At 39.8% G+C, this 27,617-nt stretch overlaps 1 protein-coding gene across 2 annotated transcripts; it reads right to left on the bottom strand.

The window, feature by feature from the left end:
* Positions 1–27,507, bottom strand: LOC117662130 (methylsterol monooxygenase 1). Of its 2 annotated transcripts, XM_087874895.1 has the most exons (7): positions 27,377–27,478; positions 24,836–24,889; positions 22,434–22,741; positions 17,021–17,169; positions 15,381–15,507; positions 14,509–14,663; positions 456–806 (listed from the first exon to the last, which is right to left on the bottom strand). In XM_087874895.1, exons 3-7 carry the CDS (start codon positions 22,686–22,688, stop codon positions 599–601), a joined length of 894 nt encoding a protein of 297 aa, XP_087731021.1. In that variant the 5' UTR covers positions 22,689–22,741; positions 24,836–24,889; positions 27,377–27,478; the 3' UTR covers positions 456–598. The 2 variants fall into 2 exon arrangements, with proteins under 2 accessions (XP_034267310.2, XP_087731021.1); XM_034411419.3 differs by lacking the exon at positions 24,836–24,889 and having other exon boundaries at positions 1–806; positions 27,377–27,507.
* Positions 27,508–27,617: the final 110 nt, after the last annotated feature.

The raw sequence follows: 27,617 nt of genomic DNA, 5'->3' as shown, positions 1-27,617 counted from the left end.
TAATAGCCTGAACCCCAATATTATTTTATTTGCCGTAGAGAAAACATGACAAAGAAATAAATCACAGATATTTTAAGACAAATTAGCTTAATAATCAAATCAGCAATTTACAGTTATGTGTAATACAGATTACAATAACATTCATTAAAAACCAAGTAAAAATATTATTTGTAACAAATTAAGATGGTTTCTTAAATCTACCTAATTGGGAAAGAGGATTCCCACAAAAGTTTTAATTGGTGAACTCAATGTAGCTGTTCTTTCTAAACTTTAGGATTCATATTAATGCAAAAAACCTCCCTTATTTTAATTTTAATGTACTTCTATTTTTTTTACATAATTTCAATCATTTGGTCATATTTAACATTTTCTTAAATATATATTGTATTTGTTTGACATATCTATAGGATAGAAAAAGCACAATCATTTGGAAAATGCATCAGTGAATGTTTTTCCTGCTGCAAACATAAGCTTGGTTTGTTTGTTAAAAGCTGCATTTTGCTTTGAATTGCAATACTTATTACGTTTTCTAGTTTTAAGCAAAAATACGAGGCCATGTCCCTCTTTGGTGCTCCAAAGAGTGTTGCAAATGGGAAATTTATTCCAGCTTCTTTTCCACTGTGTCTTTCTGTTTCTTCATTTTCTCTAGGTAAGAACTGTACTGCGAATCAGTTCCGAAGAGTTTATCCCACCATGTGAAGGTTGAAGAGTAATTTCCAATGAAGTTCATATGATGGAAGTCATGAAAGCGAGAGCCAGCATAAAAGGGCAGGAAATGTAAAGGATTCAGAGGAATATCATAGCCACTGAAAGGAAAAATAATGGAATGCACAGACTGTTAGATTTACAACATGCAGAAAAAAACTTCTCAACCCTGGGAAGAGATAAGTAACATATTAAGACAAGTTTCTACATGGTGATTATTCCATAAACATACACAACCTAGTCAAGCATGAGTTTTTCATGTTTTTCATTTTCTCCCATAGTATCTGCCAGCCAATCCGATCTGGCATTGATTCAACGATCACATCTATAAACATCCCAGAAGAATGCCTTTCTCTGTACCAACAACTGCCCTCTGGAATGTGGTTCCTCACAAGATTTGAATGGCCCAGCCAACTGATATTTTGAAGGGCCCTTAAAATATTTGTCCAGGCCTTTGGTGAGTGTAACTCAAGCCCCTTTTTCTTTATTCTCATCCATGTATGTTAACTCTGCTATCTTTGCTGGGTTTTTTTAAATTTGTTTTAAATGTTTTTAACAATTTGTAAACTGCCTGGATTTGCTGAGTCAGTGGCATATATCATTATTATGGTTTGTCACACAGTCAGCAAGTTGTTTAGATTAGATTTAGCATTTTTATCTGCCTATTAAGCCCTTCTCAAGGATCTGGGATAGCAGATGTTGTTTGATGGTGTTAAAGATATCATCACAGAGTGTAAGATGTTTTAAAGTTGCCTTTTGCAATTAGTTGGTTTGGTCATGCCAAACCATGGTGCTTTAGATGTTTTGAGATTGCGCCCAAGGGGCTTATTACTATTGGTACTGTTGCAATATTTTCAGGATCAGACTCAATAAGTTATAAGAGAGTTCAGAGTTCAAATATATTTTCTTTTATTTACATAAGGCATTCTATATTCACTGAATATTCACAGATAGAAGCAAAGAAGAGAGTGTGTGCAGCTCCTTATATATACAATGGGTGGAGCTAGGTATGGGAGTGGTGAAGTATGAATACATTAAGAAGTGAAGAATAAATTAACCCCTGATATCCCTTTCATATACTATTTACACATTAGAGAATAAGGCATTTACTTGTGACAAATCCCCCTCTAAATGCCGATTCGATATGCTACATTTATTACATTCAGATTCAGAACAATATAATACATATAATTTGGAAGTCAAATATTTATGCTGTTTAGATGGCAAAGGCTTTGTCAATATGTCAGCTAACTGTTCTGATGTCTCACAATGCACTGCCTTAATAAATCCATCTTGAGATAATTGCCTCACATGTTTAAATTTTATGTCTATATGTCTAGATCTCTGTCCAATGGCGTCAAATCTAGATATTTCAATGGCTGCTTTATTGTCTTCGTGCATGACAAAAGGTAGGGCAGGTTTTTTCCAAACATCAGAAATTAGATCATTAAACCATACAAGGTTATTTGCTGCTTTAGATAAACAAACATATTCCGCTTCTGTCGTTGAAGTGGCCACTAAATCTTGTTTGCCAGTGTACCAGTAAACTGGACAATCGTTTAGGAGAAATAAGTAACCAGATGTACTTTTTCTGCATGAAGTGTCTCCAGCCCAATCTGCATCTGCGTAACATGTGAGTTTCAGTTCCTTGATATTATTAGGTTCTAACATTAAGCAAAAGTCTAATGTATTTTTTAAATATCTTAATATTCTTTTAACAGCTTCCCAATGATACATAGTTGGTTTGCTGACATGTCTGGACAATAAATTGAGGGGTAAAGCGATGTCAGGTCTTGTCCAATTAGAAATGTAAAGAAGTGAACCTATGATTGATCTATAGAACGTGTTATCTTTGAATTCAGGGGATGATTCATCAGCATTTCTTAGGAAATCAGTTTGCATTGGAGTGTCACAGGGTTTAGCATCATTTAGGTTACATTTGTTCAAAAGTTCTGTGATCTTATCTTTCTGAGAAAGCTTGAATCCCCTTTTTGTTTTACTAATTTGAACACCAAGATACTTATTTACTTTACCTAAGGATTTCAATGAGAAATGTTCATTTAACTTTGTTACAAATGTTTCTCTTCTTTCTTTGTGATTACCTATATATAAAATGTCGTCCACATAGATCAATACAAATTCTATGTAATCATTACCTTTTTTAACAAAGAAACAATTATCAGCAGTAGTAGCATTGAATTCCATAGTTCTAAGTACTTTTACTAAACAATCATACCATCGTTTACCAGATTGTTTTAGCCCATATAGACTTTTGTTTAATAACCAAATCTCATTCTTATTTGTATATTGACTGTGAGGTGCCCTTACATATATTTCCTTATCTAATTTTGCGTGTAAATACGCAGTCTGTATGTCATACTGGAATACATCGAGATTGAGTGCTGATGCTACAACTAGAGCCGTTTTTACACTTTCAGTTCTTACTGTGGGGGAGTAAGTGTCAGTATAGTCCTCTGGATATTTCTGTGCATAACCTTGTGCAACTAATCTAGCCTTGTATAGAGTATTACCTCCCTCTAAATTTTTAATTTTATATATCCACCTAGTGCCAATAATTGTTTTGTCCTTTGGTGCAATTGCAGGTGTAAATACATTTAATCCTTGTAAACTTTCCATCTCTTTTGTCATTGCTAATTCCCACTTTTCTTTTTCTTTAGGAGGAAGTTTTAACACTTCCTTATATGTGCTAGGTGTCATGGTTTCTCCATCCATATGCATTATATAATCTTTATATTTGTTTGGCATTTGGTTTCTAGTGTTTCTAATTGGCTTCTCGGGTTTACTATTATTGTCATGCAAATATCTTGCTTCCTTTTTTGTTAATGTATCTGTCTTTATTTTGTGTTGACTGTTTGTCCATGTTTTGGTTTTGTTTTTATATTTGTTGTCATTTTGTTTTTCTATAGTTCTTTTCTCTTGGGATTTTGTATCTGTGTTGCTGTTTGGGAATATTTCATTAAGATGTATTCTAGACCAGTTGGCCTGTTCGTGAAACACAGCTGTTCTGGAAACTATAAATTTGTTATTATTATCAATGAATCTGTATCCTTTTGTACCTGTCTCATATCCCATAAATCTAAGTCTTCTAGACACATTTTCTCCCTTTCTTCTTAATTGTTTAGGTATGTGTACGTCTGCGGTGACTCCAAAAATGTGCATGTGTGCTAGTTTTGGTTTTCTATTATACATCACTTCATATGGTGTCTTATTCACAATGCTGGACCAGGTTCTATTTTGTGTGTAATTGGAATATTGTAGGGCTTCTGACCAGAATTGCTTGCTTAAGCCAGCATCTTCCAATGTGCATCTAATCATGGTTTGTAATGTTGAATTCTTCCTCTCTGCAATTCCATTCTGGAACGCAGAAAATGGGCTAGATGTGTAATGTAACATTCCTCTGTCCTTCAACCATTGGGAGAATTCCTTAGACATGAATTCACATCCCCTATCTGTCATTATTTATTTTATTTTGATATTGTGTTGTGTTTCTACGCGTTTGTAAAACTCTTTAAATTTCTGAAAGGTTTCATCTTTGTGTTTTAATGTGTAAACAAATCCATAGCGACTATAGTCATCCACAATAGTTAAGAAGTAACATTTTTTATAAATGATTGATGGAGTCAGTGGACCAACCAGGTCCATGTGTACTAAATCAAAAATCTTGTTAGTTGACCTTGTAGATTTTCTAGGCCTGGGGCTAGTTTTTAGTTTTGTAGATTTACATACTGAGCATTCCAAATAGTTTTCACAATTTTTTATTTTGACACCTTCTGCGTGTTCAGTCATTTTCTGTACTACAGGAAAACTGGCATGTCCTAACTTCCTATGTAAGACATGAGCACACTCATCATGAATTGGCTTACCTATTTTTGGTTTTTTCTCATTATGTGCATCCTTGTTATCATGAGCTATTTTACATTCATCATTGTCACTGTTGCTAATGTTTTCATTATCTGGTTCAATACAATCTTCCATATTTGAATCAATGTTGTGTAACCATTTCTCCTTAGTTATTAAATAAGGTAGGCCTCTTTTAATCATTACTGTACCTACATCTGTTTTATTTTTCTCCAAAGTTGCTTTTCCTTTTGAAAACACAATATTAATATCAGAATCTCTGCTTAATTTTATGGCACTTAATATGTTATGAGGTATCTCAGGTATCAGTAATACCCCCTCTATTTTTCCTATACCAGGCAAGGTTACATTTCCTCTTCCTAATACTTGGACCTTTTCTTGGTTGGCTACCTTTATTACAAATTTATCTTCTATAAATGAAGATAGTATGTTTTTATTATTAGTCGTATGATTGGTTGCTCCAGAATCAATAAGCCAATTATTATCCTCAGTTTGCTGTATATTAGCGTTGTCTTGCTTGTTTAGTCCATTTAGTGAACCAGATTTTCTGTCCTTTGAATTATCTCTACCCCCTCTATATTCTTTGTAATTAGGTGGGCTCCTATATCTATGTCTATCAATGGAAGACTGTCTATGGATGTATTTGTTTCTGTGTTCTGACCTATGTCTTTCTTTTGTAATTTTGGGACAATCTCTTCTATTGTGTTCCCTGGATCCACAATTGTGGCATCTGAATGTTTCATTATATCTTTCTTGGAAAACTACTTTTCTATATGGTTTGTGTTCTATGTGATTGTTAGAGCGGCTCTTCCTTGAATTGTCTTCAGTTATTAACTTATTGGATAGACTTTCTATGGACAAATAACCAAGATTGATTGTGTCTAAATGTGACATATAATTGTCCCATGATGGGTCAAGTGAGTTGATGATAACACTTTTCATTGTTTGGTCTGAGATCACCTCCCCCCTTAAATGCAGCTCAGCTCTTATTTTGTTTAAAGGTATTAAATGTTCACTTATGGAAACCCCTGGTTTTATCCTAGAAGAAAAGAAATCTTTAGACATTCTTGTGGTGGTAGCTACACTATCACTGTGAAACAAATTGAACATGCATTGAATAATTTCTGAGACAGTCAGATTTTGCTTAATACTGTGATACATGGCAGGAGACACACTAGAAAATAATAAGAAAAATGCTCTATGGTGTAAGCAGTCTAACTTTAAAGTCCAAGGTCTTTTGGGGGGATTAGTGATGAAAAATAGTAAGTTTTCTTTCATAAAGACCACCTGGAGCTGCTGATACCATTCTTGTAAATTACTGCCATCTATTCTCAGCTTTGGGAAGTCACTGGGCAAGTTTCCGACATTATTAGGTCCATTACTTACAACCGGAGGTAGTCCGTGGTCTTGTAGATGGTGAAAATTACAAAACGGCGTGGGAATGCTCGCGACGAGTCTGCAGGGTCCTTTCGGCAACTCATGTCTTCCCGGGCCGTCTGCGTAGTCTCGTGCATGCACATTGTTCATTTCGTTCCTGGAGTCATCGTGAGAGGTTCTCGTCGTTGCGGCTCGCTCGTTCAGCTCCTCCTCAGATGAATCGGTCTCCGGCTCAATCTTAGGGGTTCTGACGATGGCGCTTGTTCTTTTTCTTCTCTTGAGAGCGTTGGTGCTTTCATCGGTCTGCGGTGTGGGACGGTATTTGCAGGGCTCTCTTGGTTCAGGCGTCGGTGCTCTCGTCGTCAGGATGGGAGCGGGTAGATTTTGAGACGTTGGCTTGCTCGTTCGATTTCTGGTTGACTTTTTGTTAATATTTAGTTTTGGTCCAAATGCAGCAAAAAGCGTCTTCATTGCTGACTTTATTTGAGTATCTGTTGAATCACCTTCATTTTCTGATTCTGATTCTTCTGAGGTGTTTGGTTTTTCTTTTTCGTTTTCGTTAACCAGTAGTGTCTTTCGCGCCAGAAATTTTGAATCAAGTTTTCTGATTGGCTTTGCTTCGCTCACTCTGGAGGTCTGTTGGAACCAAGATGGCTGCCATTCAAAATTTTGCGCGGGATCACCGTTTTTCTTCTTTATAGCGTTCTTTTCTTTAGTCGTATCACTTACTATTTTGGAGTCTTTTGATTTTTCGGTGGCGATGTGCTTCTCTCTCGCTGCTCCGCTGTTTTTCAACATGTCTTGGAGGTTCACGATGAGGCTTTCATCGTTTTTCTGGCTCTTTAACAGTTTTAATATTTCTGACCTGAGTTCGTTGTTTTCTATTTTAATTTCCTCTCGGTCATCATCTTCATCTATTATTTCTTGATTCGTTTCCATTTCTTTGCTGTATGCCCTTGTGTTGGGTCTATCTCTCTTAGACATATTTAAGTTTTTATTGAGTCAATTTAACCATCCTCTGCTACCAGCTTGTTGCAATATTTTCAGGATCAGACTCAATAAGTTATAAGAGAGTTCAGAGTTCAAATATATTTTCTTTTATTTACATAAGGCATTCTATATTCACTGAATATTCACAGATAGAAGCAAAGAAGAGAGTGTGTGCAGCTCCTTATATATACAATGGGTGGAGCTAGGTATGGGAGTGGTGAAGTATGAATATATTAAGAAGTGAAGAATAAATTAACCCCTGATATCCCTTTCATATACTATTTACACATTAGAGAATAAGGCATTTACTTGTGACAGGTACTATATTTGCTGTCTTTTGCCACAGTCCTTTGAGTCTGATGTCTCCAGGTATCTGGTGTGTACTGACCGGGTTGCCAGAATGATGATTCTGAGGTGAGCTTCGATCCCAGGTAAGGGTTTATTCATTTAACATGAACTAGCAGCACACAAGCAATAACAACAACAGAACCTCGGCTTGACAGCCAGGGCCGGATTTAGATTGAAAGAGGCCCTAGGCTATTCCACTTATGAGGCCCTTTCACCAGTGGTGGGATTCAATTTTTTAACAACAGGTTCTGTGGGGGTGGCTTAGTTGGAGGTGTGGCTTGGCAATCATGTGACTGGGTGGGCGTGGCTAGCTGGTCACGTGACTGTGTAGGCGTGTGTAGCTCGTCATGTGACCGGGTGGGCGTGGCTATGTGCATAGACTTTTTTCAGAGGGCTGAAAAAAGTCATTTCTGACTGGGCCTCGCACTTTTGACCGGTCCTCACACTTATGACCATCCTCACATTTATGCCCGTGCAGCTTTCTTAACAACCATGTCACTCATTTCACAACTGCTTTTCTTCACCATGGTGACAAGATGGGGCAAAAACGTAAAATGTGAGGATAGTCGTAAGTTTGAGGACTGGTCAAAAGTGCGAGGACCAGTCAAAAATAACTTTTTCAGCCCTCTGGGTAGTCCATATGCACAAAAGGACTACCCAGAGGGCTGAAAAAAGTCATTTCTGACTGGGCCTCGCACTTTTGACCGGTCCTCACACTTATGACCATCCTCACATTTATGCCCATGCAGCTTTCTTAACAACCATGTCACTCATTTCACAACTGCTTCTCTTCACCATGGTGACAAGATAGGGCAAAAATGTAAAATGTGAGGACAGTCGTAAGTTCGAGGACTGATCAAAAGTGCAAGGACCAGTCAGAAATAACTTTTTCAGCCCTTTGAGTAGTCCATATGCATAAAAGGATACAGCAATAGAGAGGGATGAAGGAAGGGAAGGGAAATTAGAGTAGGAGAGAGAGGGAGGAAGAGAGGAGGAGAAGGAGAAAGGAAGAGGAAGTAGGGAGGAGAAGAAGAGGGGGAGGAAGAGAAAGTAAGAAGGAAAGAAAAGAGAGGTGGTAGGTTTGAGGAGAAAGATTGCTGTACAATAAAAAAGATGGAAGAAAGCCAACCCCAAACAAATATAAAGATATTAAGATAAAAAATGAATTGTTAAACTTTAAAGAATAAAAGAGAACAAATATGAATAAATAACAATAATTAGAAACACACATACAAACATACAATGTATTTTCTTTGAACAGAGTATTTGGCCGGTTCACAAATTTAAACAGTGTTTAGTCATTTCAATTAAATTTACAATTTCTATATTTCCTTTTTGCCATATTTATTCCTCATCTATTTTTGTAAAAAACCAATATTACCCTCATCCTCATCTCTAATCTTAATCAAATTCAATTTTTCCCTTCTATTCTATATTATACCCCTTCCCATTGTCATCTATTTTTATATCCATCCTCACATTGGTTAATTATGTAATATTACAGTTGTTTAATATGAATTCAACATTTTAATATAAATCAATTAGTTATATAACTACCTTTTTTGTATATTAATCAATATGAACATGAATATTCCAATTATTTCCATGCAATCCAATTTCTTACAAATCAATTAATTATATTTACCAATAATAATAAACCAAATAATTTCCCCCATATATTCCTCCAAGCGCAACTTAACCATTTCTGCTTTCAACACAATATACAATTAATAGTATCTCAATTATTACAATTCCCTAGTTAAATAGAGCTTTTTTTCTTTTGTGTTTTAAAATCTCCTCTTTTTCCCTAAATTTCCTGTTGTTTCCACCTACCTTTTTTGGTGAGGAAAAAGAAATCTGCCTGCCTAATTTTCCAACGTGCAAAGCCAACAGCCTGCTTTACTTTCTCTTTCGTTTTTCAGTATAGCTAGGGGGGAAAAAATCAGCACTCTTTGCAAGCAAGGAGCAGATCCGTGAGCAAAACAGCTGGGGGTCGGGAGCCGATCTAAGCAAGGGCTAATTAGCCTATGCTGAAGCTCCGGGGGCCAATAAAATTACAAAAAAAACACGGAACCCTTTGTTAAATTGCTGGCTCCCCCGCCCCTCGCCCACCACTATTTATTGGAAATAAATAGTGGTGCGGAGGGGCGGGGCAAGCCAGCAATTTAACAAAGGGTTCGGCTGCACCACTGGCTCTAGGGCGGCCCTTTGAAGCCCCGCGGCAAGAATTTGAAGTTTTTTTTTCCTCTAGCCATCGGAGGCAGCAATAGATGGGGAGTGGGCGGGGTAAGCGAACGGCCGACGATCCAACAGAGCAGAGGGTGAGGGTGAGTGAAGGCTGGAAGCTGCTTTCTCCATCCGGAGCCGGTGGGGAACCACGTGGCAGCCCACGTGGATCCCAGGCAGCGGAACTCAGGCTAGGGAAGGGGTGGGCAATTGTGGCTCTTTTACAACCTGTGGCCTTCAACTCCCAGAATTCCTGAGAGAGCCAAGCTGTCTCAGGAATTCTGGAAGTTGAAGTCCACAGGTTGTAAAAGAGCCACAATTGCCCACCCCTGGCTACGGTAGGCTGGCGCCGCGCAGGTGGGATGCGAGGGGCGGGCGAGCCAGCAATTTAACAAAGGGCTCGGCCGAACCCCCTAGAACCCCCAGAATCCCACCACTGTGTAGGCCCCTCTTGATCTTGAGGCCCTAGGCTGAAGCCTAGTTAGCCTATAGGAAAATCCAGCCCTGTTGACAGCTCTTATATACCTTATATACCGGCTATCAAGCAGCTAACCAATCATAGAACAGAATGTTACGTTTCTTTCCAGCAGGGGGGCAGCACACAGAGCAGGCTCAATACATTACACCCCTTTCCATGTGGATCACAGCTGAGGGTGTCGAGCCAATTAAGCCCTAAAAAGCTAGGCAATGGTCCATCCACAATCACTAATGACAGACAGCCCGAGAATTTTTTAAAGTTTATTCTGAAAGTATCACGACCCACGACGGGAATCTGGTTGCCTTGGTAATCCCTTAGGAGGAGATTACAGGAGTCTAATTGTTTTCTAGCCATTTTAGGAACAAGCCTCTTAATTGTGCTCCATGACACGATGGATGTGGCTGAGCCAGTGTCCACTTCCATGAGGCATGGCTTGCCCTCGATGTGGATCATGAGGTGAATCTTTTGTTTAATTGGTTGTTTATCAGCTTGGCCCACCATGTGGACATCCGATGACCCCCGGAAACTGCGGAACCGATCAACTGGCGGCCTGGGAGGCCTTTGCCTATCCGTATTGTGCTGGGACTGGGCCATGGCTTGCGGTTGCACTGACCGGCACACTCTGGCAAGGTGGCCTCGGTGACCACAACAGCATCAGATAGCATCTTTAAATCTGCAGGAGGCTCTTTGGTGGTTCACCCCACAGCTTAGACAGTCTGTTTTGGGCCCCCTCGTATACCACGGGCCGGCTGACTTAGTTTTCGTCTCACTCAGACGATAGACTTCTTCCTCATCATCCGACTCGGAAAATTTTATCTCATTTACATTTATGGCTGGCTCCTTTGCCTTAGGCAGGCTACGACCACGACCAATGACAACGTGGCTAATTCAGCTGCGCACACTTCATCCAACACCTTTTGAAATGTCAATTCATGGTTAGCAATTAACCTCTTGAGGTGTTGGTCTCTCACTCCACTCACAAGTCTGTCCAGGAAGTAGTCATTGAGATTTACAAACTCGCAGTGCCGTGCCGCTTTCCTCAGAGCTGTGACATATTGGTTAATAGACTCCCCTGGGGCCTGATCACAGTGGTAAAAATGCTGGCGGCGGGCTATTCTAGAGTGGGCTGGGGCATACTGCCTCCTCAGCTTATTCATGAACTCCTCCCAGGTTCCTGAGTGAATCGATTGCGGGGTCATTAATGTCATGGCTGTGTCAAACATCTCAGTCCCACAGAAACTCAGGAAATATGCCCTTCGACGCTCGCTAGACAGATTTGTATAATCATTGGCAATCAGGAAACAGTCAAATCTAGCTACGTAAGCATCCCACGACTCAGTTGTTGGTTTAAACGTAGGGAAATTATGTGAGGTTGCCATTCCTGCCAATTTCAGCCCCACTCGCCTGAGGTACTATCGCTGCGAAATGTAATCTTCGTTCCTTGTTTATTTATTACTTAATCTCTATTTTCACAGATAGACGATCCCATCCTTCGTCGCCAGTGGCGTGTACTGACCAGGTTGCCGGAATGATGATTCTGAGCTGAGCTTCGATCCCAGGTAAGGGTTTATTCATTTAACATGAACTAGCAGCACGCAAGCAATAACAACAACAGAACCTCGGCTTGACAGCTCTTATATACCGGCTGTCAAGCAGCTAACCAATCATAGAGCAGAACGCTATCTTTCTTTCTTCCTTCCTTCCTTCCTTCCTTCCTTCCTTCCTTCCTTCCTTCCTTCCTTCCTTCCTTCCTTTCTTTCTTTCTTTCTTTCTTTCTTTCTTTCTTTCTTTTATTTCTATACCGCCTTTCTCCCAAAGGACTCAGGGCGGTGTACAGCCTGATTAAAAGCACAAAGACAGACAGAATTTAAAATAAATTAAAATTATTAAATGATAGGCTCAATTTGCCTGCAATTACTGCAGGGTTCGAATCTCGCCAAGGCTCAAGGTTGACTCAGCCTTCCATCCTTTCTAAGGTAGGTGAAATGAGGACCCAGTTTGTGGGGGCAATAAGCTGACTTTGTATAAATATACAAAAGGATGAAGGCTATTGCTGAGCACATTGTAAGCCGCCCTGAGTCTTCGGAGAAGGGCGGCATATAAATCAAATTAAAAAAAAAAAAAAACCCAAATTTAAAATCCCATTTTTAAAACCCAATTAAAATCTTTACCTTGATAGCCCAGCCTGGCGGAATAACAAGGTTTTGAGGGCACAGCAAAATACACGGAGATCAGAGATTTTACGAATTTCTGGGGCCAACTCGTTCCAAAGGGCAGGGGCTCCCACAGAGAAGGCCCTCCCCCTGGGTGTCGCCAGCTGACATAATTTGGCCGATGGCACCCTGAGGAGACCCTCTCTGTGGGAGCGGACTAGCTGGTGGGAGGCTACTGGTGGCAGAAGACGGTCTCGAAGGTATCCAGGTCCAATGCCATGGACCAGCAGAGGGCTGGCACACGGAGCAGGCTCAATACATTACAGTATCTGTTTGAATTCTAGAGCAGAGGTGTCAAACATGCAGCCCACTGGCCACATATGGCAGTGGTGGTTTCAAATTTTTTTACTACCGGTTCTGTGGATGTGGCTTGGTGGGCATGGCTTGGTGGATGTGGCAGGGAAAAGATACTGTAAAATCTCTATTCCCTCCCCACTCCAGGGGAAGGATACTGCAAAATCCTCATTTCCTCCTGATCAACTGGGACTTGGGAGGCAGAGAATAGATGGGGCGGGGCCAGTCAGAATTTTTACTACCGGTTCTCCAGAACTGGTCAGAACCGGTTGAAACCGACCTCTGGCATACCGTCTGCACAGGCCATGCCCACCCCGGCTCTTCAAGTACAAAAACAATCCTGAGATGTCACAATATGAACTGACATGTGATCAGTTTTGACACCCCTGTTCTAGAGCAATTTAGCTTTTTCTATTTTGTGGTCCCACCAGTTCTTGCCTGCAAGCAAATAGTATTTCTTGCAGATCTTCAAATTCACCCTTGTTACTATTTTGTCATGCCATTTCTTGTAATCAGTTTGTGCCATCTTTCTGCAGCAAACTAGGTGATCCACTGTTTCTATAGCTTCTTTGCAGAGGCAGCATTTGCTGGCTGTTGGTGTCTTCTTAATTCCTGCTTTCTATGCATTGTGGACTCAGATTGTTGGGGGCAATATGCTGACTCTGTAAACTGCTTAGAGAGGTTATAAAGGTTTTTGATGGCAAACCTTTTCGGCATCAAGTGCCCAAACCGGAAGGCGTGTGCATGTGCACGCACTGGAGCGCTGGAAACCCAAAGACCTGCTAGCCAGTGTGCATGCCCACAGAAAGGGCTCTGCGTGCCGGAGGTTCGCCATCACAGACCTAGGTGTTAATTGCCTTGATGGTATTTCTCCTACTGAGTTGAGACTTTAAAATTGTCTTCACTCTCATGATATATTCACTTCTAACCTTTTTCTTGACATTAAAGTGCTTGATGCTGTCAGCTTGAAGGATGCCCAGGTATTTGTAGTGATCGTTTTCATATATATATACAGTCTTGAGAAGCAATTCTATTTCAGATGGTGTTTTTCCATGCAGCTTCAGTTCATCTATGTAAAGTAGATAGGATAGCCAAGCAGATGTTTTTGATGTTTGATAGCCATGACTTGATTTATTCAGTACTGTTGACAATGACAAGCAGTAGTGGTGACAGTGAATCTCCTTGAATTCTCTTTTGATATTAACATCTCCCAGGCTATCATCACTGACCAGCAACTATGTCTTCTATTGTGCATCTTAACACAAAACCTTTAATGTTTATACTGACTCCTGTTATTTCTAGGCACCTGATTTTTCTTGTCCTTTTCTGTTTTCATTACCAATTCTTTCATTTCAGCTTATGTTGTATTCTAATCCACATTCTTTATCCAGGCTGCATTCTTCTATTTCTTTATGAAAAAAAAAAGCATCTTTCATACTATTTTCTCTTATGATCTACCATTTGTTGTTTATATCTTATGATTTATGATCTATGACATCACTTTGTCATTTGTATGTACAACGAGAGCTTATGCACTGGATACAAATTCCTTGTATGTTCAATCACACTTGACCGATAAAGAATTCTATTCTATTCCATTCCATGTTGTCCCATAGCTGCACCCAGAACTACACTGTTTCTTTATCAGGTATTGATGGGTTCACTGCAGTCATTCCATTGATGGGTTGTACAAACGTTTCTGATTTGATTGAAATTGGAGATTCTGCCGATAGTGTGCAATTTGAGCTTCATATTTGCTGATCTCCTTGGCTATAGCCGTTATTTGATACTTTATTATTTCCAGTGCTTCTTTAACCTTCCTTGTTCTGTTCAATATTCTATTTAACTAGTGAAAACCTTTTTGCCCAAACAATATCTGAAGAATTTAGAAGCTTGTCATGGAGAAGTTATTGACAACTTTTTCAAATAGTTGTTTAAATAATTCAAAAATTTCTGAATCTGAACAGAAAGAATCATAAATAAGTAACAGAAGATTACCTGTGAACATCAATGGTCTGTATCAAACGACAAACTATCCATGCCCATAGCAAAATTAGGTGATTACAGAAGACAATTATTCCAATGAAGAATGCAGCTACAAAGATTACAGTATCTAAAGGATGTGCATATTCAGTTTGCATCCCAAATGGTGCCTGAAGAAAAGTATAAAGAAAAGGGTTGTGCACCTGTGTCCATACTGAAGAAAAAAATTCATATATATGCTTCAATATGACTATTTCAGGAGATTATTTTCCTTCATGTGCTAACTTTGAACTCACATAGTTTTAGGAAATGTAAGACTGAATAAGTAGAATACATTTCTAAATGTAATAATATTTGCTACTGCTAACTCCGGACACCTCCTTAAAACAGTAGGTGCTGTATAACTGTGAATACTGTTAATGATTTAAAGACACACAGATAAGACTATAGATCAGTAAACTTGTGTATTAAGTGAAGTTTTCCTCAACATTTTAAAAAAATCATGCTAAAGAGGTTGCTTGAAACTAATTTTCATATTATTTTAGAAACAGAAATTAGTTATTAAAATAAAACTGACAAATATACAAATGGTTTGCAAAAAATATTGTTGGTTTACTGCAATGTTTAAAACTCTTCACCTCTTGTAAGCCTTTCTGGCCTCATACGATAGGAAGAACTTTAAGTAAAGAAATCATATAGACAAATAATAAACCCCAAGTTTCGTCTCCCTATTTCTAAAAATAATAACTAACACATGTCAATTGCATGAAATTTTAAGGTTGCAATCATATACTGAAACAAGTTCCGGTGAGTTGCATGGAGTATTATTATTGGTAAGCGCATATACAATTTAACCATGTAAACCAAAAACTTAAGAAATTACATACATGAAATTCATGATGTACTTTGTGGATGTATTTATAAATTCTCTTATGATGAAGTAGTCGATGCAAGAAATAATGCCAGGTATCTTCAATCACAGCACATCCAAAACACTGAGCAAGTATCACAAACCTTTAAAAGAAAGATTAGCTTTTGAGATATATTTATTTATTTATTTATTTATTTGTTTAAATTTCTATACCGCCCTTCTCCAATGTAGGACTCAGGGCGGTGAACAGCCAAAGTAAAAACAAGACATACATACAAACATACAAAATCTAAAAACTAAAAAATATATTTGTGCAATCTATCCAATGAACAATGCTAGAAACCTGACATAACATATACAGAAATTTTAATAAAATATTTTTCCTTCTTGGAGCAACAAGCACAGCAAAATAAATTGTTTTTTGAGAAAGACAGGAAACAGTAGTTACACATGATGTAATTTATATTATATTTAAAATAAAATAGCACTTAGGCTTCGAATTTCATCTTTAATAAAAATATCCAGGTATTATCTATTATATTTGTATTTGTTTTGTAGAATGAATAAGTGATAAAATTTGAAGAATGTATAGAGATTAACAGACAATTAGGAATAGCAGACACTGCCTCCCACTAGCACCCCTAGGGGTGTGTGTGTGTGTGTGTGTGTGTGTGTGTGTGTGTGTGTGTATGTATTCCAGCATAACTCTGGAATGCCTCAAGTAATTTCAACCAAACTTGGTCCCAGATGGCTTACCCTCTGGAAATAAATACTGGGGGGGGAGGGGGGCTGCACTCCTGGTGTATGTGTGTGTTCGTGTTCCAGCATAATTCTGGAACGCCTGGGCCGTTAAGGAAACTGAGTGCGGTGTCCTAGTGTGGCAATTGTTTGTGATGTCAGTTCCTTTGAAGCTTCCTCTAGAAAGCCAACCGTGACATTCACCCTCCAGTGGACCAATGGGGAAGTGCATGATGGATTTGGGGCAAAGTGCCAGGATCATAGATAGGGCGGGAAAGAGGAGCCCATGGGAGGGGGAAGGGAGAGGGCAGGGATGATGGGCATGGGAGTAGGGGGAAGAAAGGCACTTCTCTCATGTAATGTAAGAACCAGGCTTTTGTTTGTTTTACCACACATCTGTTGCATTTATTCCCAGTCATAATGAAAACTTTTGGGAAGCTGACTGAAAGCAAAATTCTTTATTTAGATGGATGGTGAACTTAGATTTAGCACAGAAGATATTGCTCATTTGATTTTAAGGCTTATATTTTTTTAAAAAAAGGAATTAACAACAACTCTTTATTCATGTTTATATTGTGCTTACTTGTAGAAGCTTTCAGTTTTAAAAAGCATAATGTCCATCTGTATTAACAATTGTGTTGACAGTCTGTGCTTATTTTCAATTGCCTTAAAATCATTTTCAATCCCTCAGACGCCTCTGACAAACTTCCTTCCCTCCTTCCCCCCATCTGCCCCTTTCATCTAGGACACAGCATTCTCTAGTTTTTAATAAATTTGAAATTACTGAACCAAAGATTCAAAAACATTTTTGGTCAAACTTCTAGAAATTTCTCCCAAATCAGCATATCAGTATTTTTAATGTGTGGAAATATGTATTTTTAACAAACAAATAATAACAAATAATTAAATATTACTTACCATCTTGGCATCCTTTCCCAGTCATAAGGAATATTATAATATTCTGTAAAATAATAGGTACCACATATGAGAGGCAGCTGAATAAAAAACTGATTGAACATAATTTTTTTAAAACATTTCCATTGTCCTGTCCATGTTTCTGGTTTATCCTATAACAGCAGCAAATAAACAAAAATAATTAAATAGTGCATATAACAAACAGATTACATTTTTCCTACAGGCTCTCTTCCCAACTACAATAATGCTAACATAAAACATATCACAACATATTCTGGACTTTTGTACTTCTGTTGCAATGTCTCCTACAGTACATGTAAAGGTTTGAGGTTTTACAATTTTGTCCTTGCCCTCTACCCCATATGCCCGTTTATTCCAATTACTGAGATAGGAAAATTACTGCCCATTCATACTGATTCTCTTAATTAAGAATACAATCTTAGGCAAGTTTACTTACAAACATAAGCGTCATTATATTCAGTGGTATTTTCTCCACGTCCTGAGGACGTGGACAGGATTCTGGGAAGGCTTAGTGCTGCCACATGTTTATCGGACCCGTGTCCCTCCTGGTTGGTACTGGCCTCCCGAGAAGTTACACAAGGCTGGCTCCAGGGGATTATAAATGCTTCTCTGAGTGAGGCGACCTTTCCTGCCGCCTTGAAGGAGGCGGTGGTGAGGCCCCTCCTCAAGAAGTCTTCCCTGGACCTGGCTGTATTAGCAAATTATCGTCCGGTCTCCAACCTTCGCTTTGTGGCAAAGGTTGTTGAGAGTGTGGTGGCACAACAGCTCCCCCAGTACCTGGATGAAGCTGTCTATCTGGACCCTTACCAGTCGGGCTTCAGACAGGGGTACAGCACGGAAATGGCATTGGTCGCATTGGTGGATGATCTCTGGAAGGCTTGGGACAGAGGTTGCTCCTCTGTTCTGGTCCTATTAGATCTCTCAGCGGCTTTTAATACCATCGACCATGGTATCATGCTGCAGTGGTTGAGGGGGTTAGGAATAGGAGGCACCGTGTTGTGGTGGCTCTCCTCCTTCCTTTCCGACTGCTCTCAGTTTGTGTTGGCAGGGGGGCAGAGGTCGACCTCCAGGTGCCTTGCTTGGGGGGTGCCGCAAGGGTCAGTCCTCTCGCCCCTTCTGTTCAACATTTATGTGAAGCCGCTGGGCGAGATCATCCATGGTTTTGGGGTGAGGGTACATCAGTATGCTGATGACACTCAGCTGTACATCTCCACCCCAGGCCACCCCAATGATGCCCTTGACGTGATGTCCCGCTTCCTGGAAGCTGTACGGGTCTGGATGGGGAGAAATAGGCTCAGATTCAACCCTTCCAAGACCGAGTGGCTGTGGCTACCCACATCCCGATATAGTCAGCTGATGCCATTGCTGTCTATAGGGGGTGAATCTCTACCCCCCACAGAGAGGGCTCGCAATCTGGGCATTCTCCTGGATGCACGGCTGTCTTTAGAAGAGCATATGACGGCCATGGCCATGGGGGCTTTTTATCAGGTTCGCCTGATTCGCCAGTTATGTCCCTTTCTGGACCGGGATGCCTTGCGCACAGTCACTCACGCCCTTGTTACCTCCTGGCTGGACTACTGTAATGCTCTCTACATGGGGCTCCCCTTGAAGAGCACTCTGAGGCTCCAACTGGTCCAGAATGTGGCCGGGCGGGTAATTATGTGTGCAACCCGTTGAGCCCATGTAACACTTTTCCTGCACGAGCTGCACTGGCTCCCAGTGGTCTTCCGGGTGCGATTCAAGGTGTTAGTTACCACCTTTAAAGCGCTCCATGGCTCAGGACCTGGGTACCTATGAGACCGCCTTCTGCCGCCGATAGCCTCCCACCGTCCAGTTCGCTCCCACAGAGAGGGACTCCTCAGGGTGCAGTCGGCCAAATTATGTTGGCTGGCAACACCCAGGGGGACAGCCTTCTCTGTGGGAGCCCCTGCCCTTTGGAATGAACTGCCCCTGGACATAAGCAAGATCTCTGACCTCTGAGTTTTCCGCTGTGCTCTTAAGACCCTGCTCTTCCAACAGGCAGGGCTAGCTTCATAAATTGAGTTTTAAATTTGGAATTCTTAAATTTTTGGGTTTTTTAGCTAATTGGCCTTAAATATAATACTTTTAATAATTTTTTTAAATTTAAATTGTGATATGTGTATTGTGTTTTTACCTGGTTATACACTGCCCCGAGTACTTCGGGAGAGGGGCGGTATAGAAATAAAATTATCATATCCTATGCTATAAGTATGGATAGGACTGCAGCAAAGTAAGCTGCTTAACTTGAATTCAAATATTACACTGCAAAATCTGCATTCTTGAAATGAGGTGATTTGAATATGAACTATCTGATTTTTTAAGAATTAGAGAACTGTTATCTGATTATTTTTAATTTTGATTTTATTTGTCCTGCACTGAGATTAATAATTTCAGGCGAGATTTCTTCTGATGCACTTTAGTCAATACAAATATTAGTGAGGATTCAATAAATAATTCACACATTATATAAGTTATAAATCAACTACTTTAAGTTATAAATCTAGTTAAAGCTCTGCTTTAAATAAAGTTTTCTGTAGGCAAGAACTATGTATATGGCTGCCAGTTAAAGGACGGCCCGTAATTTCATGATATTTCATGAATTTCATAAAGACTTTAGTCTTCTCCCATCAAATAATTTGAAGACACATTAATAAACAGGTTTTTCAAGTGATTAGCTCCAAACCTGACAGAAAAGCTCTTTGTTCTCATGATTTTTTTAAAGTTATATTTTCACAATTTGTTGAGTATAATTACTGAAGCTTAGCATTTATTGCATCTCAGCATATCTTTGAATAGATCTTTGTAGTTAAGAGTAGCCAAATAATACCCCAGTAGGTAAATTTAATTTATTGTAATCATCAGAGTTTCAAGTCCTTTTTATTCATTTCTTTCAATACTATCAGACAGAACTGAAATTTGATACCAATTTTTTGCAAAAGAGCCAATAGACACAAATTTCACATTAGGACACCTCACAATAAAGACAAAGATTTATCAGATCATTTTAACCTCCCAGGACACTCAACAACCAAAAAGGCTTTTAACACACTATAAATGTAATTTATAGTATATACAATTTAAATTGTAATTTATTTTATATTATTTATTTATTTATTTTGTCTCATTTCTATGCCGCTCAACTCCCAAGGGTAACTCCCCATCTTTCCTCTCCCTTCACTCTCTCTCATTCCACTTCAAATCCTAAATGTAGTCATTCTGGGCATTTAAAGAAATGAACTTCAATGACATTTGAAATTTAATGACACAAAAACAGCTATCAGAAAATTTCTGATATTTCATTAACAAAGTTAGTGTGTTAACAAAGGTTAACCCAGCTCTTGCCCTCAATGTTTACAATGAGAGCACATAGTTCAGTCAAGTGGAATTGAAATCTTATCAAGAAACTGGCACTGTCCAATCTCTTCTTAAAAACTTCCAGTGTTGGAGCATTTACAACTTCTGGAGGCAAGTTGTTTCACTGGTTAATTGTTCTCACTGTTAGGAAATTTCTCCTTAGTTCTAGATGGCTTCTCTCCTTGCTTAGTTTCCACCTATTGCTTCTTGTCCTGTGTTCAGGTGCTTTGAAGAATAGCTTAACTCCCTCTTCTTCATGGCAACCCCTAAAATCTTGGAAGACTGCTATCATGTCACCCCTGGTCCTTCTTTTCATTAAACTCAAGAAAGCCAATTCCAGCAACTCTTTATGTTTTAGCCTCCAGTCCCTTAATCATCTTTGTTCCTCTTCTCTGCATTCTTTCTAAAGTCTCAACACCTTTTTTTACATTGTGCTGACCAAAGCTGGATGCAGTATTCCAAATGTGATCTTACCAAGGCATTATAAAGTGGTATTAACACTTAACATGAACTTGATTCTATTGCTGTTAATGGAGCCTAGGATTGCTTTGGCTTTTTAACAGCTGTAGCACACTGCTCACTCATATTTAAGTGATTGTCCACTAGGACTCCAAGATCTCTTTCAAAGGAATGAAAGAGACTCAGTGACTTTGACTCAGTGAACGGACTACAGTCTCATCAGCATTTTGTTTTACAAACAAGTTAATTACTAATGTCATCTCTATCCTGGAACTTCAATTACACCAGAACTTTGCCACAAGAAGACATGCCTACACTATACAATACTTTCCTCTTCAGGAAATGTATAGATTCCCATGAATGCCTAGATGCTTCCAGCTCAACTCCAACTCTATCATGTATAGTCAGGCTCTACACAAAACTACATTTGTTCTGATCCACTTAACAGAAATGCTTAACTGGTGGAATTAAACCAAGCATTCAGGAGATGAAACTATCCATAGAACAATGGATAGTTTAGAAGAAAGCAATAGGGCCAGATCAATTCCTGGGGAGCAGCTAGTAAAAGATAGGCATCAGAAACAGAACAACATAACACTACCTAGTCACTTACAGCTCACAGTTCAAACTACTGAAACACATTATTAATAAGCTACAGCTAGACAAAGACACTGCATTATCTCAGGCAATTGCGTGGCAGGCCCATACTTGCATATAGCCACCCAATCTAAACAAATTCTCCAATCAACAGTATCAATAAGAAAAAAATGCTAATATGGAACCGAATCCTACAATAAACTCATGTCTATTTTGCTCCATCATCATCACAAGCCACACACACAATTAGAGGTGCCTTCACATGGTCTTTCTCTAATGTGATTCATACCACCATCTACCAGGAATGTCCCTTTGGATTTTCCCATAGGACAAATGGGACAAACTTTGCACAAAAGAATCAATGAACACATTTGACACCAGAACTAAAAACAAGAAAAAAAAATGATTTCAACTTTTTGGATATTTTATGGCATATCTCAAAGTGCCAGTTTTGGAAAAACAGGACCACCACTGAATGAAAGGTTGCTGAACTTGCATGTTATTTATTTATTTTTATCCCCCCTTTTTACAAGTGGCTCAAGACAGAAAACATACCTAAAATTCCTTCCTCCTATTCTCTCCACAACCCTGGGAGATGGTTGGGTTGAGAGAGAATGACAGTCCCAAAGTCACTCGGATGGATGGACAGACATATCTCCCAAAAGTTTTAGCAATCTCAGAACATCTCAACAAACATAATGTTTTTAACATAGTACAAATTCTAACTGATATAATAGTAATCTATCTTACACTGCATTTCCCTAACCAATGGTCTTGCCCTCCTTACTCCCATCACACCCCAATTTAAATCCTACATTAGTATGATAAAGTGAGTTGCATATCGTAAACATTTATACATTTTAATAGCAAAAGAAAGCTAAATAAAATGCTACCAAACTCCTGCTAATGTTTTAGCACTATAGATTAACATTGTGCTCTCTTCCCTTTAAAAATTCCATCTTACCTGCTGTATTTTATATTTTTGCATATAAGGTATAAACTGAAATACAAATCCAGGTAAGCATATTAAAAAATAGGAAAGTTCATGAGCAAGAAGTGAACCCCAAGTTGCAATCTGGAATTTAGTGTAGTTGTCCAGCATAGAGGTCCAAGCATTTTTAAGTGGCTTTTGTAGTGGATTCTCAGGCAGCAAAGAGTCAATGTATTCTATAGCAAGGTAGGCGGAATGCAGTATCTCAGAACTATTGTTATTTGCCATCGTTCAGTTCTGGCACATCACACTGACAGTTTCTTAACAAAGTTTCTATGAATCTGTAAAATGTCAAATTGAGAGAACTCGATAAATGGTAAGACTTAAACAGCAGTGCAATATTAATATCTTTATTCTATATTACAGCACACACTACACAAGCAGGTTTGTGATTGCTAGAACTTAAATTTGCAGTTACATTTTGAGAGTATTTCATCTAGAGTCCATGTAAAAATTCCACAAAAAATGAGATTCATAATTGTCCCCATTCTGAGCATATGGATATGATTTACATTTTGACTATGGTCTCATATCAGGTGCCTGTAAAAACACACATGTAGTTTCAGTTTCAGTTTATTTAAATTCATATACCGTCCTACTCCTGAAGGACTCAGGGTGGTGAACAGCCCTAAATAAAACAAATATAAAATTTAAAAACAAGTTAAAAGATATATTAAATAGATTTGGCCCACTAATTAAAACACCCCTATTTTTAAGAACAGATCCGAATTAAAATTAAACAATTAAAAAGGGTTAGGGCAGCTCTGCTTGATGGAATAAAAAGGTCTTAAAGGCACGGCAGAAAGTGCACAGATCCGGGATCCTCCGTATCTCTGGGGGGAGCTCGTTCCAAAGGTCAGATGCCCCCACAGAGAAGGCTCTCCCCCTGGGGGCCGCCAGTCGACAATGTTTGGCCGACGGCACCCTGAGAAGCCCCTCTCTGTGGGAGCATACTGGTCGGTGAGAGGCTATCGATGGCAGAAGGCGGTCTTGTGGATAACCAGGTCCTGAGCCATGGAACGCTCTAAAGGTGGTAACCAGTACCTTGAAGCGCACCCAGAAGACCACCGGGAGCCAGTGCAGCTCGCGAAGGAGAGGTGTTACGTGGGAGTGCCATGTCACTCCCATAACCACCCGCGCGGCTGCATTCTGAACCAGTTGGAGCCTCCAGATACTCCTCAAGGGGAGACCCATGTAGAGAGCATTACAGTAGTCCAGGTGGGAAGTGACAAGGGCGTGAGTGACTGTGCATAAGGAGTCCCAATCCAGAAAGGGATGCAACTGGTGAATCAGGCGAACCTGATAGAAAGTCCCCCTGGCCACAGCCGTCAGATGTTCTTCTAAGGACAGCTGTGTATGCAGGAGGATGCCCAAGTTGCGAGCCCTCTCTGTGGGAGCCAGCGACTCGCCCCCAATAGCCAGCGATGGCGCCAGGTGGTTATATCGGGAGGCCAGAAACCACAGCCACTCGGTCTTGGATGGGTTGAGCCTGAGTCTGTTTCTCCCCATCCAGATCCACACGGCCTCCAGGCACTGGGACATCACTTCAAGGGCATCATTGGGGTGGCCTGGGGTGGAGATGTACAGCTGAGTATCATCAGCGTACTGATGGTACTTCACCCCAAAACCACGGATGATCTCACCCAGCGGCTTCATATAAATGTTGAACAGAAGGGGCGAGAGGACCGATCCTTGTGGCACCCCACACACAAGGTGCCTCAGGGTCGACCTCTGTCCCCCTGCCAACACAGACTGCAACTGGTCAGAGAGAAAGGAGGAGAACCACCGCAGAACAGTGCCCTCCACCCCCAGCTCTTCCAGCCGGCACAGTATGATACCATGGTCGATGGTATCAAAAGCCGCTGAGAGGTCTAATAGGACCAGGACAGAGGAACAACCCCTATCCCAAGCCCTCCAGAGATCAACCAACGCGACCAATGCCGTTTCCGTGCTGTACCCAGGCCTGAAACCCGACTGGAACGGATCTAGATAAACCGTAGAAACCAAAAGGTTTTAAATGAGTAATTGTAATGGATTTCTAGATACAAATGGATGTAATTTGATGATGGCTTCACATGAATCCATGATAAAAGTAGTTAGCTGCCTCAGAATTCTGAGTTTATCCAGGTTTATTTTAATTTATGTATTTTTTTTAATTTTCAAAAAATCTTTATTAAAATTTAAAATATTTTAATATTTAAAATATTAAAATACAAATACAGATACATCTGTAACAAAAATACATCCATATTGTTGTACAATTCAACGTCGTTCTAACAGTACAGAAATCTTAACTCTAAATTGTGTTTACATATATTTGATCAAGAAGGAATATCTCTGAACGTATGAATGGAGTTAAGATTTGTGTAATTTACCGTATTTTCCGGTGTATAAGATGACTGGGCGTATAAGACGACCCCCGACTTTTCCTGTTAAAATATAGGGTTTAGGATATACTCACTGTATAAGACTACCCTTCTTCCAACGCACACCAAATAAAAATTAAAAAACATCAACTGGCTCACCCACAATGTAAAAGCAGCTATGCTAGACCCAAAATGGCCCCTGCAACAAGCAGGAACCTCACACAGCCACAAAAAGCCCAAAAAAACTTTCACACTTTACACACACAAAATTCCACATACAGCTTTGTGAGATTTTGTGTGTTTGTGTAGTTAGAGTGAAACACTACAGAAACACACTAAATCTCAGAAAGCTGCACAAATATTATTTTATTTTTATTTTTATATGAAAACTAAATTTAAAACTTCCTAAACTTTAAATGGCTAGGTCTAAAAAAGAACAACTAAAAAAAAACCCAATTAACTATTTTTTTTAAAGCTCCCAAAGGGGGGAAAAACTTACCCAATAGAACAGGGGTCTCCAACCTTGGCAACTTTAAGACTTGTAGACTTCAACTCCCAGAATTCCTCAGCCAGCTTTGTTTTGCTGGCTGAGGAATTCTGGGAGTTGAAGTCCACAACTCCTGCCTGCTTGATTGCAGGCAGGGAGTGGCTTGCTGCTGGAATGGATTCAGGCAAGCGAAGCAAGGCAAGCGTTGCGATTAGCAGCTAAGGTAAGCAAGCTGGAGGGGAAAAATTTTTTTCCTCAGCTTGGCTCTGCTGATCCCAGCTGAGTTGCCTGATTAGCAGGCAACTCAGCTGGGATCGTCAGAGCTTGGATCGATGGCTCTGGCGATCCCAGCTGCGTTGCCTGATTGGCAGGCAACTCAGCTGAGATCGGCAGAGCTTGCAGAGCCACGTAAAAGGAAAAAAGTTTTTTTTCTTTTACATGGCTCTGGCATCCCAGCTGAGTTGCCTGATTAGCAGGCAAAGCTGGGATCGTCAGAGCTTGGATCGCCAGAGCCATTTAAGGCTCGTCAGAGTCTTTTGGGCTGGTCTGCCTGGTTACAGGAGAACAACACCCGGCATATAAGACGACCCCTGACTTTTGAGAAGATTTTCATGTGTTAAAAAGTCGTCTTATACGCCGGAAAATACGGTATGTAATTTAATATAATCACCAGTAAAGGCATTTTGGATGAGAGAGATAATATGGGACAGCTGATTTATTCTACCTGTTGCTTTCCAGAAGTATTGGGATTCAATTCTAATTGCTAACTGCTAACTGCTACAACTAAAAAGAACATTGTGATGGGCAATGTTTGTCTAGAATATTTGAAACCATTTTAAGCCATTCATTAACCCTGACCTGCACTGGACCTTTGTAAAAATATCATGGGGGTGGGGGGACAGATACATTGCCTTGAGTGTCTTGGAGAAAAGTCCAGGACCAAGTTATCTTTATTTCGCAACCATTATGAGTAAATGTATTGATGTGGAATGAAAGGACCAAGCAACATTCCTGGGTCAGCCAGAGACAGTTTTATTGCGCAAGGTTCAGAGCCAGGAATTGTACCTGAAGCTTTGAACAACCCAAGAGCTGTGATATCTCTGTTTTTATACATTTCTAAGACAAAGGATTCAGTGAGATCATACATTTTCCATATATGGTTACATACATCCGATTTTCCCTATATGGTTACATACATTTGATAATATGTTCATCTAATTACTTAAACCATTAATTTTAGTTTATAAAATTATCTTAGCCACACAACTTTTTTTTAAGTGCTCAGAGTTGCTAATGGGAGATTTACTACTGTCCTTGGGTAATAAGAGGTAATAAGTGACTCTTTGTTTCCTGTGGCTGTTTTGTGTATCTGATAGTGGGGGCCATTCAGATGTCTTCCATCTGGCTGTCCTTCTGTGACGGCTAGGCTTCATCAGAAGATTTATTACCCTTAATGGGGTTTAACTGTTTGTTAATGTAATTTCCAAGCAAGCACTTTCCTCTCTTATAATAATGTGAATAGAGAGGGTCTCTCAGAATTCATGTATCTAAGCACGTCTTCCCCTTATAATAATGTGAATAGAGAGGATCCTTTAGAGCTCATATATCTGACTCTGTATTATTCCTTTCTTTTATCCACATTAGTATCAACTGTTGGAGAAGTACCTTTCAATGATCCCCTCATCTGCAAGAAACAGATCTCCCTCCCTAATTCAGAAATCTGCTTTGTTTCTGATGGAGATGCATTAGAAATTACTTAAAACGATCATGCATCGCAGCTAAACGATATCCATCCCTCCCTCCCCCGCAAACACACACACTAATAAAAGGGGAAAGAAGCGAAACACACACAAATAAACATGCGGAGGGGATTTGTCATTCTTTGGGGATGTTTAATAGGCTAACATACTAAAAGGCAATGAATTCACTTCAGGAAAGTGCCTGTTCCTGCATTTCCACCCTCCACATGATGAGACCGGTTCATTGCACTGCAGAAACGCCGGAAAGGCACAGGTCCACACAACCACACAGTCACACTAGAGCGATGGCTCTGGTTCGCTTACCTGGCGCAGCTCTCTCCGCAAAGCTCCAGTGGAGGGAAGGAAAAAAAAAAGCAAATTCGTCCTCAGCGTGAGCTCTTCAGAAAGAAGCTCCCCGGGAATAGCTGTGAAGGCTTGCGCTGCTCCGATTGGCTAAAGCACAAGATGTCGTCACGATCAGGCGTGTGCTCGCTCGACAACACATGGAGGCTGTGGTTAAGGAATGCAGGCTTTCAAGCCAAACCTGTCAAGGCTTTTATTGACA

Source organism: Pantherophis guttatus, chromosome 8 (assembly GCF_059756535.1).
Source record: "Pantherophis guttatus breed Tessera chromosome 8, ASM5975653v1, whole genome shotgun sequence".
NCBI lineage: Eukaryota > Metazoa > Chordata > Lepidosauria > Squamata > Colubridae > Pantherophis > Pantherophis guttatus.
The sequence above is the reverse complement of the archived record's forward strand: the minus strand, read 5'-3'. Positions and strand labels throughout refer to the sequence as shown.

Excerpts from the sequence above, each read along its gene's own strand:
- LOC117662130 (XM_034411419.3), bottom strand. The coding sequence starts at position 22,688 with ATGGCAAATAACAATAGTTCTGAGATACTGCATTCCGCCTACCTTGCT. Across the intron at positions 15,508-17,020 it reads TGGGAAAGGATGCCAAGATG|GTTTGTGATACTTGCTCAGT; the intron begins GTAAGTAATATT and ends TTTCTTTTAAAG. Across the intron at positions 807-14,508 it reads CAGACCATTGATGTTCACAG|TGGCTATGATATTCCTCTGA; the intron begins GTAATCTTCTGT and ends TTTTCCTTTCAG.